This window comes from Rana temporaria, chromosome 3 (assembly GCF_905171775.1).
Source record: "Rana temporaria chromosome 3, aRanTem1.1, whole genome shotgun sequence".
NCBI classification, from domain to species: domain Eukaryota; kingdom Metazoa; phylum Chordata; class Amphibia; order Anura; family Ranidae; genus Rana; species Rana temporaria.
Genome location: NC_053491.1, coordinates 57946643 through 57964437, shown reverse-complemented (window position 1 = coordinate 57964437; position 17795 = coordinate 57946643). Strand labels below are relative to the sequence as shown.

General features: G+C 42.7%; 1 protein-coding gene across 1 annotated transcript in view; it reads right to left on the bottom strand.

Moving 5' to 3' along the window:
* ATP8B4 (ATPase phospholipid transporting 8B4 (putative)) overlaps positions 1-17795 on the bottom strand; it is a 381682-nt gene that overhangs the window by 25886 nt on the left and 338001 nt on the right. Inside the window, 3 exon segments of the mRNA XM_040342626.1 lie at positions 1138-1221; positions 13018-13241; positions 16467-16650. Of these exon segments, the coding sequence (XP_040198560.1) occupies positions 1138-1221; positions 13018-13241; positions 16467-16650 (492 nt within the window).

Here is a 17795-nt window from a genome sequence, read left to right as displayed (position 1 = left end):
TTTTCGGTTTCGGTACCAAATTCCATTCGGTGCACCCCTAACTATTCAAGCAATTCAATATTTTTTACTGTTATTTATGATTTGATTTCATTAAAAGGTTAAAAAATAAATAAAAATATTCTCATTTTCTAGTCCAAACAAGAAAATGCCCTACCCAGGAACAGACACAATATGCTCTGCCTACTGCGGTTCCACTGTCCAATGCAATCTCAAAAGCCAGCAAGAGAATGATCACTGGACAAGGGGTGGCAGTTAGCAGTGCTTAACCATAAAGTTTAGGGTAGTTTGGCCCCAGTATTCAAAATGACAGTGGATCAGAGAGGGTCATGCCGCGTACACACGATCATTTTTCGGGTTGTAAAAAACGTTGTTGTACGTCACCACGCTTTGCTAGAGCATTTTTTTTTTAACGATCGTGTGTGGGCAACGTTGTTTTAATGATGAAATTGGAAAAAACTTTGTTTTTTTGAGAGGCTGAAAAACAACATTTTTTTACAAGCCGAAAAATGATCGTGTGTACGCATCACAGAGGAGACATTTCTAGCTAATAAGGCCCCTTTCACACAGACGGATAGAATGGTGCTTTCAGCTGCGGATTTTACCGCAGCTAGAAGCACACAATGCTTTCCTATGACACCCTTCACACACTGCGGTTACCTGCGGTTTTGTGCGGATAGAAAAAATAGAATTGAATGCGTTCAGCTGCGATGTACCGCAGCCATCGGCACATAACCGCAGGTAATCGCAGTGCACTGCGTCAGCTGCGTTTGGTATGAATCTTGAGGGGGAACGCCACGCCAAATTTCAAATAGGGGGAACCCATGCCGGTTTATTATTTGAAATTTGGCGTGGAGTTCCCAAGATTCAAGATTCATACCAGACACAGTGCTTGGTATTGGCAGGGATCCAAGTAGGATCCCCGTTCAATATCGTGCCACGGCTAAACACAACTGCAGCTAATCGCACTGTGCAAATGCAGCTGACCGCTGTGCCTGGAGTCTTGAATTTCAGGAGAACATAAACATGCTTTTAACTGCGGAAGAACAGCCGTCCATGTGAAAAGGGTACATCGCACGTCTTTTGATGTCTGCTCTTGGGTAGGAAAACAGGTTCACTTTAAGTTATATAATATCATACCTGATCAAACAGCCCCATGGCTAGGACAGGAAGTGACGTATATACAATATTGAAAAGTGTAATAAACCACTGGTCATAGACTGTCTGTAAAAGAACAAAATACAAGTTAAGGAGTGAATGATTCAAATCGGAATTAAGTGCACTCTGTATATATGTAGAATTGCCAACTGTACATCTAACTGTGGCGGTATGGACCTACACCATACTCATGGGCTGAGAAAAAAGTATGTCAGTCTGTAAAACATGGTATAGATCAGTGGTACTCAACCTTTCTAGTGCCGTGACCCCTTGATAACATTTCCCAAGTTATTTTATTTTTACATTTTTACTTCCCGCCACCTAAAATATTTCAGTTTGGTGTTCTATTGAGTTGTACAGTTTATAGGTCACATTAAAGGAGGAAAAAGTTCTGAAATGATTCATCTTTGTCTCATTTTTTAACATCACAGAAACCTGACATATTAACAACATGTAGACTTTGTATATCCACTGTATGTACATGATTTTTTTATAAATTTGCAAAGATTTCAAACAAACGTCTTTCAAGTTGTCATTATGGGTTCTCGTTTGTAGAAATTGAGAAAAATAATTAATTTAATCAATTTTGGAATAAGTCTGTAACATAACAAAATGTGGAAAAGGTGGATCAGACTGGATCAGGGGACCTCACAACTTACAGGACTTAAAGAATCTGCTACTGACAACAAACCTCTAAGGTCTCTCTTAAACTTGAGAGTAGAACGTTACCCCCACTGGGGATTTTGTTATCGTTGACTAAAAACCTGTAATAATCTGCTTATACATTTTGTAAAATCAATTACATAAGGTGATATCTACATATAAAGTTTACAAGCTTAAAGTAGACGCAAAGCCTAAAATTACATAGTTTAAAACCCTGCCTCCCTGTACACCTTTTTTTACTTCTTTGGAGCAGTCACATAGGTTTGCCTGCCAACTTCCAGTGTGCTATTTGTTGTTAAGGGGGAAGAGTCCCTTCTCACCAGCTGTGTAATGACATTGACACTCAGAAGAAGTAAAAAAAGATGCTTACACTGATTTACTGCAAACAGTATCATAACAGCCATTTCTGTTATTGGCAGGGTCATCAGGTGAAAATAAAGGTAAGTAAAGCTTGAAAAAGCAAAAAAATGCAACTGACACATATAGGACTTGTAAGCTGCAATATACTTTGTTCTTGGGTTTTAATACACTTTATATTATTTTATTTTTTTAGGCTAGGATAGGGAAGAGTTACAATCCATGCCAATTTTTATTTTATTTTTTGCTGTCAGTTTTACATTGTAGATAATTATCTTAATACATTATGAAGTGAGAGGAAATCCCATCTAACACTGTTGTCACCAGTAATAGCGCCCCTATTGTCTCCTGTTCTTGTGACAACTGAACCATTTTCAGAATTCCTATGTCATTCTGTGCCAGTGACAACAGTTGAGTGTGGACAGTTTTACCCAAATAAAAAAAAATAAGTTTTAAATTTAGATACACATTAGAGCCCAACTCAAGACAACTAAAAAAAACATCTCTTGCACTGGGCATGCCTGCACCCCATGGATAATTGCTTGTTTTGGTCTAGGGGAGCAATAAAGAAAATGTATTTACCTAATCCTTCTCTCCTCCCCACATCTTCTTCTCCCCCAAGCTCCAGTGGTCTAGGGTCCTGACGTCATCAAGCACCAAAACAGGGTTCAAAGCCCTGCACAGGATGTGATGACGCCAAGGGACAGTCATCCGCCAGAGTGCATGGCAGTACCGTCTCCCGGGGGAGAGGAGGATTAGGTAAGTAAAACGGTTTCTGCTCTCTCCTAGACAAAATAAGCTATTAATCCTTCCAAGTGAAGGCACAGCACAACTGCAAGGGATTGTTTTGAATGTTCCCAGAGTTGGGCTTTAGTATCTTCACCCTAGTAGTTCTAAAATCGCTAAAAATCAAACTGCTCGAATCTGTTTTTCAAAATCTATGCCTAAACATAATGATTTCTAAATTATGAAATCAATGTTCCCACCTTTAAACCTGTGCTTTAAACATAAAGAAATAATCATATGTTTCATATAAAAACGATAAAATCAAGAAAGATTTTTTTTTTCCGTAAGTGACTGCAATCTGGCTAGTTTACAAAATTCAGGTAATTGTAAAATGTGATGTCAAAACCCTGATATGAAACAGTAGATCAGTAAACTCAAACAAAGGGTCAACTACATAACAGACGAAATGTCTACACACAAACTACAGTCAAACAGGTGGAATTAATACTGCACTAGACATTGCATTTGTATAACCCTTTTTTTAAATGATGACATCAGCCATTTTCAAAGAGTTCTCTCTGTAAGAATTCATAGTAAAGCTAATGAACATCAGACTCTTTTATTCAGTGAGTAAAACAAGTATTTGATCCCCAAGCAAAAACTGTATGAGAAGCTTCTTCTCTCAGCCAGAACATTAAAGATGAGTCTTCCAGGTGGTGCTCCGCTCTCCGGCCTCGCGCTGTGCCGCTCTCTGGAGACTAGGTGTACAATGGGTGAATCATCCAGACGTGGCCGCTACTGTACCCCCCCTACTGACTGAATTCTGGGAGCGAAATGCTGATACGGCCCCCCCGGCCATAGTCTGGGACACCTTTAAGGCGTATACAAGGGGGCAGTACATCTCCTCTATAGCCAGTGTCAAAAAGCAGCATTCGGCACAGCAGGGTGACTTAGAACAACTGGTTACAGACCGCACAGCTGCATACAATGCTGACCCCTCGTCAGACCACTTTGAGCTGATGATGGCGGCCCAGCGTGACTTACACCTCCACGTGGCCGAGGCCACTCGTCTGGAAATGCATAAGGGTAGGCAGAGGGCCTTCGAACAGGGTGACAGAAACGGACGTTTTCTGGCCATGATGGCTCAACACGATCAACCTCTCACAACTATATCTCTCCTCCAGACCCCGGGAGGGGGGACAGTGTCCTCCCCTCAAGACATACTACAGACCTTTAAGGACTTTTATGGGACGCTCTACACCTCTGGGCTGCCGGCGGACTTCCGACCTGAGACGCTAAATGATCTACTTGACCCTTTGGCGCTGGGCTGGCTCTCCGACCAGGAGAGGGAGGCCCTAGTACAGCCGTTTACAGCTCTCGAGGTCCAGATTGCCATCCAGTCCTTTCCACCGGGCAAAGCGCCCGGACCGGATGGACTTCCCTTAGATTTCTATAGGGCTCATGCTAGCCTCCTGGCGCCCCTGTTGGCTCAGCTATACACTACGTGTTTGGCTGATGGCAACCTCCCAGCTTCTATGTACCATGCCCATCTGACATTGATATATAAACCTCCCAAAGATCCTACTTCCTGTGGCTCCTACCGCCCCATTGCATTACTGAACACTGATTTTAAAGTGCTCACCAAGCTGTTAGCCCTGAGGTTATACCCCATGTTGCCCACGGTAATAGACCCCGACCAGACGGGGTTCATGCCCAGAAGGTCTACGGACGTCAATCTCCGGAGGCTCTTCACCAACATCCATACCCGACACATTAATACCGGAACGAGGACTGTGGCCTCGTTAGATGTGGAAAAGGCCTTTGACACAGTCGAGTGGCCTTTCCTGTGGGAGACTCTGCGCCGAATGGGATTTCCATTACTTTTCATAACTTGGTTACAGGTAATCTACAGGGCCCCTACATCGTCAGTACGCCTGGGCGGTGGTGTTTCCGCCCCCTTTCAGCTTTCCCGTGGCACTAGGCAGGGCTGCCCCCTTTCCCCGGCCTTATTTGCCCTTGCCATCGAACCAGTAGCAGAGGCATTACGTACATCTTGTCACATTAAGGGACTCAGGGTGGGTCTGCTGGAAGAGAGAGTGGCCTTATACGCTGACGATATGTTGCTTTTCCTAAACGATGCTGGCCCCTCCCTGCAGGGTGCTCTCTCTGTACTGGACACGTTCGCCCTGGTCACTGGACTCAGGGTAAACTGGTCCAAATCCCTCCTATTCCCAATAGACCAGGCTGCCAGATCTACCTCCCCTCAGGACAACCCCCTATGCTGGGTAGACACGTTTAAATACTTGGGAGTACAGGTTTCTACCTCGGCCTCTGACTTCATCCCCCTTAATCTTTCCCCTGTTTTGGTAGACGCCCAGTCCAAATTCAAAGCATGGGGCAACCTTCCTCTGTCGGTATGGGGAAGGGTGAATCTTCTAAAAATGAAAATAGTCCCCAGACTTCTCTACCTCTTCCGACATTCGCCGCAGTGGGTGCCTAAGTCCTTTTTTGCTAAACTAAATCGACTTTTTTCCTCCTTTATCTGGGGGACCTCTTCTCCGAGGTATAAGCTATCTACCTTAATGAGGCCGCGAACGCAGGGTGGAATGGCATTTCCCGACTGTCACAAGTACTACCTCGCCGCCCAGCTGGTAACGGCGGCCTGGTGGCTGAAGCCAGATGGTACAAACACCTCCACTGCTCTTGAGGCCTCGGTGGTTGGCTCGTTGGAGGCCCTTCGGCTTTTGCTTTTCAGGGGCCCCCGCGCGCCATACTCTCTGACCCCCTCTATGACCACCACCCTGCGGGCGTGGCGAACTGGCCTGGCCATTGAAAAATGTAAGCCCACTGAAATTTCACCCAACGCCCCGATCTGGAAAAACCCTACATTGGACCATTTTTACAGACTGATGGATCCCCTTGCGTGGTCGAAGTACGGCGTGAAACTGATATCACATATTATTTCGCAGAACACACTGAAAACCTTTCCCGAGCTTTCGTCAGAATTCAATCTGCCCTCTCACTATCGTTTCAGGTACCTACAATTATCGCACGCTTTCTCGGCGCAGTTTCCCTTGTCCTCCTGTGTTGTGGCCCAGTCGGAGTTGGAGAGGACGCTTAGATTTGATTGTGGCGTGAAGCCCACCTCGCACGTATACTCCTTCCTACTCTTTGTGTCCCTCCCTCCCCTTGACGGGCTGCGAGCCAGGTGGCAAACGGACATTCCCACACTAGATTCAGACGACTGGGATGACATATGGGACCTTCCCTTCTCCACGCTGGTGTCAGTTCGTGACAGACTGGTACAATTCAAAATAGTGCATAGGGCATACTTTACCCCCCACAGGTTACACAAAATGAACCCCACACACTCACAGGAGTGCTGGCGTTGTGGCGCCTCCCCAGGCGATTTTTCACATATTTTCTGGAAATGCCCTGAGGTGGTGCATTATTGGGAGGCTGTGTTGGAACTGACCAACAAAATTGCTGGGACTCAATTACCCTTGACTATGGAGGTGTGCCTCCTGGGCATCGTAGACAACATTATCCGAACCTCTGCCAAGCGCACACTAGTGAGCGTACTGCTCTTTTATGCCCGTAAAAATGTGGCCATGCATTGGAAAAAACCCTCACCCCCATCCCTGGTACGGTGGCGGCGCCTGGTAAACACCAGCCTTCCCTTATATAAAGACACGTATGCCAATCGCGGATGTCCGCAAAAGTATGATAAGGTATGGCGGGCCTGGGTGGAGGAGCCGGAGACTGCTGGCTAAGACATTCTATTTTTTGATGTGACATTCCCCCCCCCCCCCCGCCACCCCCTTCCTTAACTATGTCGGTTGATACGAACCTCAGTTGGATATCATGTATAGCTGCAAGGGTTACTGTCTCTCGAATGTATCAGCTGCATCTCATGACGAATTGTAAGACGTTGAGCTGTCTATGTCCTGTATTGTCTAAATGTACTGTGTATTGTGTTTGAAATTCTTCAATAAAAATATTTTCAAAAAAAAAAAAAAAAGATGAGTCTTCCAGCAAGACAATGACCCAAAACATACCACCCAGGCAACAAAGGCTCAAGAAGAATTACATTAACTGCTTGCTGACTAGCCACCGCAGTTATACGGCGGCAGGCCGGCTCTGCTGGGCGAGAGCATGTGCAACCACCGCCGGGCACCCGCGATCGCTCGTTTACAGAGCGAAAACCCGGGAGCTGTGTGTGTAAACACACAGCTCCCGGTTCTGACAGGGGGGGAAATTACCTATCGTCTGTTCATACAATGTATGAACAGCGATTTGTCATTTCCCCATGTCAGTCCACCCCCCCTTCAGTTAGAACACACCCAGGGAACATGATTAACCCCTTCCTCGCTCCCTAGTGTTAACCCCTTCACTGCCAGTGGCATTTTTATAGAAATCAATGCATTTTTATAGCACTGATCGCTATAAAAATGCCAATGGTCCCAAAAATGTGTCAAAAGTGTCTGAAGTGTCCGCCAAAATGTCGCAGTACCGATAAAAATCGCTGATCGCCACCATTACTAGTAAAAGAAAAATATTAAGAAAAATGCCATAAAACTATCCTCTATTTTGTAAACGCTATAACTTTTGTGCAAACCAATCAATAAACGCTTATTGCGATTTTTTTTAACGAAAAATATGTAGAAGAATACGTATCGGCCTAAACTAAGGAAATTTTATTTTTTTTATATATTTTTGGGGGATATTTATTATAGCAAAAAGTAAAAAAATATTCATTTTTTTCGAAATTGTCGCTCTATTTTTGTTTATAGCGCAAAAACCGCAGAGGTGATCAAACACCACCAAAAGAAAGCTCTATTTGTGGTAAAAAAGGGACGCCAATTTTGTTTGGGAGCCACGACGCACGACCGCGCAATTGTCAGTTAAAGCGACGCAGTGCCGAATCGCAAAAAGTGGCCTGGTCTTTGACCAGCAATATGGTTCGGGGGTTAAGTGGTTAAAATCATGGAGTGGCCCAGTCAGGTTCCAGACCTTAATTCTATAGAAAATGTATAGAGGGAGCTGAAGCCTTCGAGTTGCCAAGAGACAGCCAAGAAACCTTAAGAATTTAGAGAAGATCTTTAACCGCTTGCCGCCCTCCGCCCTCCGATATACGTCTGCAGCATGGGACGGGCAGGCAAAAGGACGTATATATACGTCCCCTTTAAGATCGCGGCATTGTGGACGCACTCCTGCCATGAGCTCCGTGACTCAGACCACGGGTCCCGCGGACTTGATGTCCGCGGGCATACCCGCGATAGTGTCATGGTGAGGAAGAAGGGGGAAATGCTTATGTAAGCGAGCGTTTCCCCAGTCTTCCTAGTGACAGCACAGTGTACACAGCTTCCTGTAATCGGAAGCTGTGATCACTGTCGTGTCACACTTAGCCCATCCCCCCTACAGTAAGAACACATCCCTAGGCACACTTAACCCCTTCAGCGCCACCTAGTGGTTAACCCCATTCACTGTCAGTGTCATTTTCACAGTAATCAGTGCATTTTTATAGCACTGATCGCTGTAAAAATTATAATGGTCCCAAAAATTTGTCAAAGGTGTCTGATGTGTCCGCCATAAAGTCGCCGCCATTACTAGTAAAAAAAATAATAACAATGGCATAATTCTATTCCCTATTTTGTAGATTCTATAACTTTTGCGCAAACTAATAAATATACGCTTATTGCGATTTTTTTTTACCAAAAATATGTAGAAGAATACGTATCGGCCTAAACTGAGAGAAAAAAAACGTTTTTTTATATATTTTTGGGGGATATTTATTTTAGCAAAAAGTAAAACATATTGAATTTTTTTCAAAATTTACGCTCTATTTTTGTTTATAGCGCAAAAAATAAAAAATGTAGAGGTGATCAAATACCACCAAAAGAAAGCTCCTTTTGTGGGAATAAAAGGACGTAAATTTTGTTTGGGAGCTACGTTGCACGACCGCGCATTTGTCTGTTAAAGCGACGTAGTGCCGAATCGCAAAAAGTAGCCTGGTCTTTGACCAGCAAAATGGTCCGGGGCTTAAGTGGTTAAAATTCTCAAAATTCTTTCTGAGATATGTGCAAACCTGGTCACTAACTACAGGAAACGTCTTATCTCTGCTTGCCAACAAATATTTCTCCAAGTACTAAATCAAGTTTTGCTTGGAGATCAAATACTTATTTTACTCACTGAACTGCAACTTAATTTATAGCATTTGTTTTATGTATTACAGACCCTTAATTTCTTTGCAAACTTACAAAATCTACAGAGGATCAAATAATTTTTTTCCCTCACTGTATTTTAGAATGGGGTGCCTTTAGATTGTGCAGAATGGTAAACAGTGCCTTGATTTTAAAAAAAATTGAAACATTGCTCCAAGTAATTCTATTATTTACACAAAAGAATTGCATTCAGACAACTTCATTTTATGACTTACTATTCTCAAAGATTAAGTAAAGAAGAATGATGCAACAACTAGTCATACATCATTCAATGGATTTGCTATTTTTCCTATTTTGGTCTCTTCTCAAACCAATAAACTTAATCAGTGTCTGCCAAGTATTCTTTTTCTGTATGGACCAAAGTGGCTACTCCAGCTTGTTCCCGGTTTGTAAGTGTACCTCTGCTGATGCTGCGCGCCAACTCAATTTCATAAAAACTGAACCACCCATGGAGATCGTTTTCTTGAAGCTGGTCAAAGAAATGCCTTTTTCCCTAATTGGATAATTAATTTCAGACTTCGGGGGGGATCAGTTTTAATGTATGAGGTGCTATCAATAACAAATGAAGACTACACTTAAGTTGAAAAGCAGACGGCACATTGCTTAAATGGAAGATCAACTTTAGAGAGAGACAAAGTTAATTCTTGTTCTGAAGCCAAGTCTATGTTTTTTCTGCCTTGTTTTAGCAATGGATAAAACTACACAATATTTTTACGCTAAGGGAATTTGGAAAATAAATTAAGGTAAATGTATAAACTAGTGATTCTTTCTTTTTGTAGGATGGCCAGTGACATTAGTGCCACAATGAGACCGTTTTCTGCATACCTACCATGACAGCTCATCAAAAAAGTCAGGATTTGTAGTAAATGGCAAAAAAGTGTTATCAGGTAGCACCCTTGACTTGAACTGGTGACCTCCCAGGCACAATTTCTTCCAAGTACATATCTGCATTTAGTCTGCTTTACCTTCTCAAGTCGATTTTTTTTTTGTTTTAACAATGTACATTCTATTTTCTAATGGTTAGTGGGATTAGCTCGAAGGACCAGGATTGTAATTTCTCTCAAACAAACTAATTTCTAACAGTGAATGAGGTTTTCCTTTTGGTAAGTCCATTAATTCCAAAGTCAAATGTTAAAAGTAAACACTAGTTTGAAGTACTTTCGAATGACATTTGTCAAGTCATCAATAAACATAACAATTTAGGCCCAGATTCACGTACGAGTTACGCCGGCGTATCTCCGTCGTAACTGAGTCCGAGCCGTCGTATCTATGCGCCTGATTCTTAAAATCAGTTACGCATAGATTTGTATTAGATCCGACCAGCGTAAGTCTCTTACGCCGTCGTATCTTAACTGCATATTTACGCTGGCCGCTAGGGGCGTGTACGCTGATTTACGCCTAGAAACATGTAAATCAGCTACATACGCCAATTCACGAACCTACGCCCGGCCGACGCAGTACAGATACGCCGTTTACGTTAGGCTTTTCCCGGCGTAAAGTTACCCCTGCTATATGAGGCGTACCAATGTTAAGTATGGACGCCGTTCCCGCGTCAAATTTTGAAAATTTTTTGTTTGCGTAAGTCGTTCGCGAATAGGGCTGGGCGTCATTTACGTTCACGTCGAAAGCATTGGCTTCTTGCGGATTAATTTGGAGCATGTGCACTGGGATACCTTCACGTGGGGTCACATAAAATTTACATAGCACGCGCCCACATCTACCACATTTGAATTAGGAGGGGTTACGCCGGCCTATTTACGATACGCCGCCGCAACTTTCGTTTGAGAATACGACACTTACCTGTAAAAGTTGCGGAGGCGTAACGTAAATAGGTTACGTTACGCCCGCACATACAGTATACACCGCTTAGCCAATCACGGTGAGCGATGTATTCAAATGAATACGAAGCCTGCTCGCATTGGAGTAACAACATCTGCCAATCCGAGCAGGCTACATACAGTAGCCTGCTCGGATTGGCTTTGAGAGTCAGAGAGGCATGGGCTGATGATGTTACAGCCTCTGCCAATCCAATCGCTGTGATTGGCTCCAGCTCCAGCAAGAACGAAGAAGAATATGGCTCCAGCTCCAGCAAGAATGAATAATAATATGTCTCCAGAATAAAGAAATATGAAGCCTCGGAAGGGGGGTCTGATTATATGGTGTACAGGCAAAAAATCTTAAAAAAATGTAAAATTAGGGGGTCGTCTTATACGCCCGGTCGCCTTATATGCCGGCAAATACGGTATTTAGTCTATTTGCAATTTTTTTCCTTTACATCTTCACGTTTTTTTCAGATTAATCTAATTTATTTTTCTGCTTTTTATTTTAATTATTATCACTTTTCCATTCATTCTACTCCTCATTCATGTGTCCTTTATGTTCTGCTCCTAGAGGTAATTTTTGAATAGGTTCTTTCTTGGATGCATTCGGCATATAGAATAGATCCTCCATAACGTTTCTCTTTTTGGATATATTCGGTATCCTTATCCACAGGTGCCCCCTCGCGTTATTTTGAATCTTGATTTTAAGTAAGTACTCTGATTAAGATCCCTGTAATTCATGTTTATGTACATAAAATGCTACATGCAACCCTCTCTTTTGTATGGTTGCGGTTTTCCGTTTATTATATATATATATATATATATATATATATATATATATATAGTTTTTAAGTCTCTTTCAGTGGCACTGTCTGATTCAATTTTTGTTTATTTCCATTCTTTCTTGGCCAGGTCTTTAGAGTGCTTACTGTGTTTGGTCAGGCCCCTGCCGCTTGGGTATTCGACCCTTTTTTCATCTGCATAGGGGCACTAGGGCCCTTGGTAGTAAGTTCCCTCTTCCCACTGGTGGACCTGTCAACAGGAAGATCTCCAAAACAAATGTGATTTTTGTATTATAATGTTTCCCCTTTTTTTCTTTGTATTTATATAGTTGCCTTGTCTGTGTATGGTTGAGACATACATCCCCTGATGAAGCCTGAAGGCGAAACATGTCGGGATAACGTATGATTGCTCAATCCACCACTACATCTCTAATGCAACCACCATTCAGAACCACCTTATTATTGTGAATGACCAACACTGTTATCGCTCTATTTTTTACCAACTTTGTATAATTAAAAATAAATTATTCTGTATTTTTTTTACTCAAATTGTACCTGAGTCTTCCATTCTTATGGTATTACCTTATTCAAGCACCGCTATCTCCTTTTCCTTGTTTCTCTAATTAAATTTTGGAATGAGGTGCGTCTTTTTTGGTGTCTACCCAACCTCATATTATGTTATGCTTTAAGGGACTTTCATGAGATTGTACTGTTTGATTTATGTTTTTTGATATGTTATATGAATAATGGATTTGATTTAGTAGCACCATACCTTTCTTTTCCTTTTTAATAAGTTCAAAAGTGGTGCTATTACTTTAAAGGGGACAGCTGGCCTCACAGATTTTTTAAATAGTTCTGTAATTGGTGCCACCACAACTTATCACCCATTTTGAGTTCCGCTTAGAAATTACTGAAGCCAATGATCCCTATGCTGACCAAGCAACTACCATTTCAGAAAGAGAAGTCAACAATTGTAATCTCCATGGTCTGTCAGTACAGCTTTCCTGTACCATCAGCTGAGCTTTAAGGCCAGTGTTGAAGGTTTTCTGTTTGCTTGAGAACTGCTGCCCCAATAGTTCTCTTCTTATGCAAGTCTACAGGTATTTAAAAGCAACTGAGGCAGGCTAATTGCATGTGAACAACACAAGCAAAACATTCTAAATGGTCTCAGAATCATCCCAAACTGCTTCCCGATGAACATTTATTCAGGTTAGAAACTGGTGAAGTTTTCAATTAGATCAGCCCCAGTACTGTGCTCATGTAAATTGAAGGTTAAACATTATCACTCACCTGGGCGGAGAAGCCACAAAAGAATCCAAACCAGAAATGAACTAGTGTAAAGGCAAAATTTTTATAGAAGAAATAGCAGAGGAATTTGCACATTCGGAAATAGGACCAGCGACCATGAACTAGAAGAAGTCTTTGCAAGTATCTAAACTGAGAAAAGGAGTAATCACTGGCCAGCACTGCTTGCATGCCCTCTTGTCCACTGATGCCAACTCCTATATGAGCACCTGTAATTATCAAACAAAATAAATGACTACAATGGTTATCTCAAAACTTAAATTTAACAATAAGGATTCTACTAAAAAAAGATGGTGCCCTTGGTTAACTGATTTTTTTTTCTCTTTTTTTAGGAGAATGATGTTGGAACCACCAGCCCAGTTAAACAGTGATTTACTAATGCAGCTTTAAATTGTAGATGGATCATGTAGAACAGGGGTGGCAAACACAAGGCCCGCGGGCCTTGTCATGTGGCCCGCGGGCCTTGTCATGTGGCCCGCACAGCAACCTGTTATCCGAGGTATCCCAGGCAACGAGAGAAACATCCCCCTCAGTCCCGCGGCATTTAGCGCATGCGCGGCCAGTCAGTCACCATGAGAAGGAGCATTTCCCCCCTCCACGCCTCCGTCTCCATCCCTCAGCCGTCAATGCCTCTCTCCATCTCCGCCTCTCTCTGCCTCCACCACCGCCTCCGCCCTGTCTCCACCCCTACCCTTAGCTTTGTCCCAGCTTACGTGCCGTGCTGTCTCCGTCTCCACCTCCGCCCTGTCTCTGCCTTCACCGCAGCTCTGTCACCGCCTCCTCCCCGCCTTCGCTCTCTTGCCTCCCCTGTCAGTCCAGCGATGCTGGCTTTTTTGCATAAAACGCTGAACTCTGACCAGGATAGTGGCACTAAAGTTTTTCCCTGACGGGATTCCTCTCAAGCGTGCCTTGCATACACGCGTTCAGGCCAAATACCGACCGTCCAAAGCGCGGTAACGTGAAACACGTATGACGGGACTATAAAGGGGAAGTTCCATTCAAACGGAGCCACCCTTTGGGCTGCTTTTGCTGATCCTCGTGTTAGTAAAAGTTTGGTGAGAGACGATTTATGCTTTTCAAGCGCTGCATTAAACGATGCAATAATTTGCAGCGTGACAAATGTGATATCTCACGAATGCTCCTGTCTCATACTTGATTCTGAGCATGCGTGTTTTTTTCCACCCTGAGAAGCATACACACGACCGGTTTTCCCGACGGGAAAAAAGAAAGCTCGTTCTCTTTTTTTTTCCCGGCAGTTTCTCGTCGGGAAAACTGTGCTGGAGCAAACACACGCGGTCGGTTTTCCCCGCCAAAAGCTCTAATGGCAGTTTTTCAATGGGAAAACCGGTCGTGTGTACGAGGCATAAGAGTCAGTTCCCGAGCAATTCCAGCATATTTCCCTGCATTGTGTTGACAGCCCATTCATTCAGGGATACACCTAGCCGCTGGATGGACTGATAGTTGTGCCATCAACATCGGCAGAAAAGTCAGGGGAAGGGGCACATGGGGGTGGAAATAATAGGAGCTCAGATTTGGATAGACTGAGCTTGAGAAAGAAATAAGACATCCATCATGGCTGCAGTTAAATTTTTAGCCCACAGTTCCATGTGTCTATGATTTCCAGGCAGAGACTTTACCAGTTTTAGAAGTTTTGCCCTTACTTGTTGTGGAAATGACAGTCCTGTTCTGTTCAGATTCATAAAATGTTTATGTCAGTGTGTCTAATGGCGGGTGACAAATCGGCAGCGAGCGGCTGTGGCAAAGTGGCTATATGGCTGCAAAGAGGCACTCTATGTCTTTCCAATCCCTGGATGCCCGGGGCTGTCGCATGCTTGGCCCCACAATCTGCATGTCACTGAACATGGGTAATGTATTGAAGCAGACAGCCATACACAAAACTATAAACAGATTGACAACCAATGAGGGAATTTAAACTAGTAATCACCTTGTTTATAATAAAACCTTTGGCTGCATTAAAGTGCTTGTAAAGGCAGAAGGTTTGTTTTACTTTACTGCAATTCATGGTTAAATGCTATTTTTTAACTGGTTCACATCATGCTTAATAAAGCTGAACATACAATGACAAAACTGAAGTTTAGTTAAAAAATATCCTTCCAGCTTTTGTCACATCACAAAGAAGTAATGTCTAACGTTGTGCAGACAGCTGGATTCTGTAGAACTCTACAATGCAGGGATGCTGGTCTTCTTGTTTCTGAATTTCGGGGGTTATTAGCTTTGGGTCTTCAGACAGAACAGCAGTACTGATGGTGCCGATGAGGGACCCTCCACTCCATTGAGAAAGTTATTTAATTGCTTTCCCTGCCTGTAGCATGATCTGTGAATTGGAGGTGTGTCTGTTGAGTCACATGGCAGCTGTTCTATATAATAACCCAAAGATGTTAACTTCTGCAACGCTGAAAGCTCAGAGACAGAAAGAGGACAGGCATCACCGAAGTGAAGATTTCTCCAGAATCCAGCTGCCTGCACAACATATGGCATACTTGAATACAGTGATGTGACTAAAGTTTGGGGGATTTAATTTTTTTTTTGCTAAACTTAAGCTTTAAAGTGATAAAAAAAATAAAAAAATTAAACATGTTAAACTTACCTGCTCTGTGCAAAAGTTTTGCCCTGATCCTCCTTTTCTTGGGTACCTCCCCGATGCACCTGGCCCCTCTCTCCTCCCAAGTGCCCCCAGAGCAAGCAGTTTGCAATAAGAGCATCCGAGCAGCCTCACTCCTGAGCCGCTGCTGTGTGTGATATGCCCTGCACCCTTCTTTCTCCTCATTCGCTCACTGGCGGTGATTGACAGCAGCAGGAGCCAATGACTCCCACTGTTGTCCCCAGAGAGCTGAGGCTCTCCTGCACTTAGATTGCATGAAGGTAAAAAAAAATGAGCCTTTAGAACAACTTTAAGCAATACAGTAAATTGTTTTACAAATTTCATATTACATTCTCTTACTCATGAATCAGGTGAATGAATTCACAAGAAGAGTCTATAATATTTCACTTGCTGTCCAAGTTACAGGTAACAACAGACTCTAATAGAGCACAACTATCATTTTAGAAACAATGTTCATTTTGGATAGAGTAAGGGAGGGTTATAACCACTGTCAGTTTTTTTTGCCATCCCTGTTTCACTGGGGATAGTTACCTTCCCTTCCCTTCCTGTCCCATTGCCAAAACAGGAAGTGAAAGAAAATCCCTCCAAATTAAGGGAATTCCTTGGGGGGCAGAGATCTAGTGTCCCCATTGGAAAACTTATCCTCTATTACATTTCTGTGGACAATCCAAAGTTTGGGATTTTCTTTTACTTTCAGCGATCATGGTAAACACTTTGTTGTTGTTGGACAAATTCCCTGCTGATCTCAAGGGAGTCTGCCTCATGTGAAAAGGGCAGCATAAAGTAGGAACCTCTGTAATAAACGGCTTACTTTTTATCATACTGATATCATTCGCACCATCCCCTATGGCCAGAGTAACTGCTTTTTTATACTTCTTCACTAGTTCCACCACTTGTGCTTTTTGAAGAGGAGTGACTCTGCAGCAGATCACAGTCTTGCACATACATGCGATCTCCAGGAAATCTTTCTCCATGTCTGCTTCTAAGGCATGTGCCTGTAGTAAAAATAAGTATGCTTTATTATTATGTTCTTAATGGTAAATCAAAACCAATCTTTCTTACAATGTATAACAAAACAATATTATCAGTTTTGAACAATTGCAAAGGAGGCAAAATAAATACTTTTAGCCTAAATGCGGGAGGTATTTACATTTCACCAGTTAATGTAACCAAGCAAATCATTTCTCTAGTTTGACCTGTAGACCTTTAGAATATCAAGTTTATGTTCCAAGACCCCCTACTACAACTGCATTTAATCAACTAAGTTTTTAAAATATACCCTCCAGAAAAACAATCACAACCACTTCAGGAGTTTGTAAATACACCAGCATCTACCCTCTTCTGTGAGATGATCAGCACTTCAGGAATTATCTTTATTGCCAATTTATTTTACAATAGCTTGGCAGGATATAATTATCCATATTTAATGTCTGGAGTAGCGATGAGTTTGGGCATCCTCCAAACTCATATCTAGCCAAACACTTGCACCCTGATTTTTACTCCAGGGATGACCTGGCCCACAGCTTATTAAGTAAAGAATGCAAGACTGCAGTTCAGGTAGAGATGAGTTTGTATACAAGACGTTTTTGTATTGGAAGAGGTGGCGATAAGGGGCGGATTATGTCACAATCTACCCTCCTCCAATCCTCCCAGGAGCAAGCGTTCTTCTAATTTTCCATATGGACAACACAAGAATCAGTTTCTAAAATTCCTATTCATAGCAAAACACAAAAAAAAAAATTTTTTTAGCATTAAAAAAACAATTGATATCCAAAATATGACTTGTTATACCAGTAGAGCCAATTTTGGAGAGCTTGTCATTTACTGCTTTGTGTGCATCCAGCAGTGATCACCACAGGTAAAAGCCGTGAATAGCTGCAGCGACCTGTCATTTTAGTGAATGGGGCTGGTGGCCGCACTTAGCTGCTCACACAGAATCAAAAGATTCCTGCCGCTGTAATTTGCACAGGCCCTAATCGCCGACGTGTAGACGACAATGTAGCCTAAAAGTGACACCTCTAGTAAGTTGACTGCTCTGCTATGAAGGTCTTCTGGTAATAATGTTCTTCAATAATATTACATCTCTGATGACATTGCACCCTTGTAGCTCAGTGGTAGTGCCAAACCAATGAGTTAACAC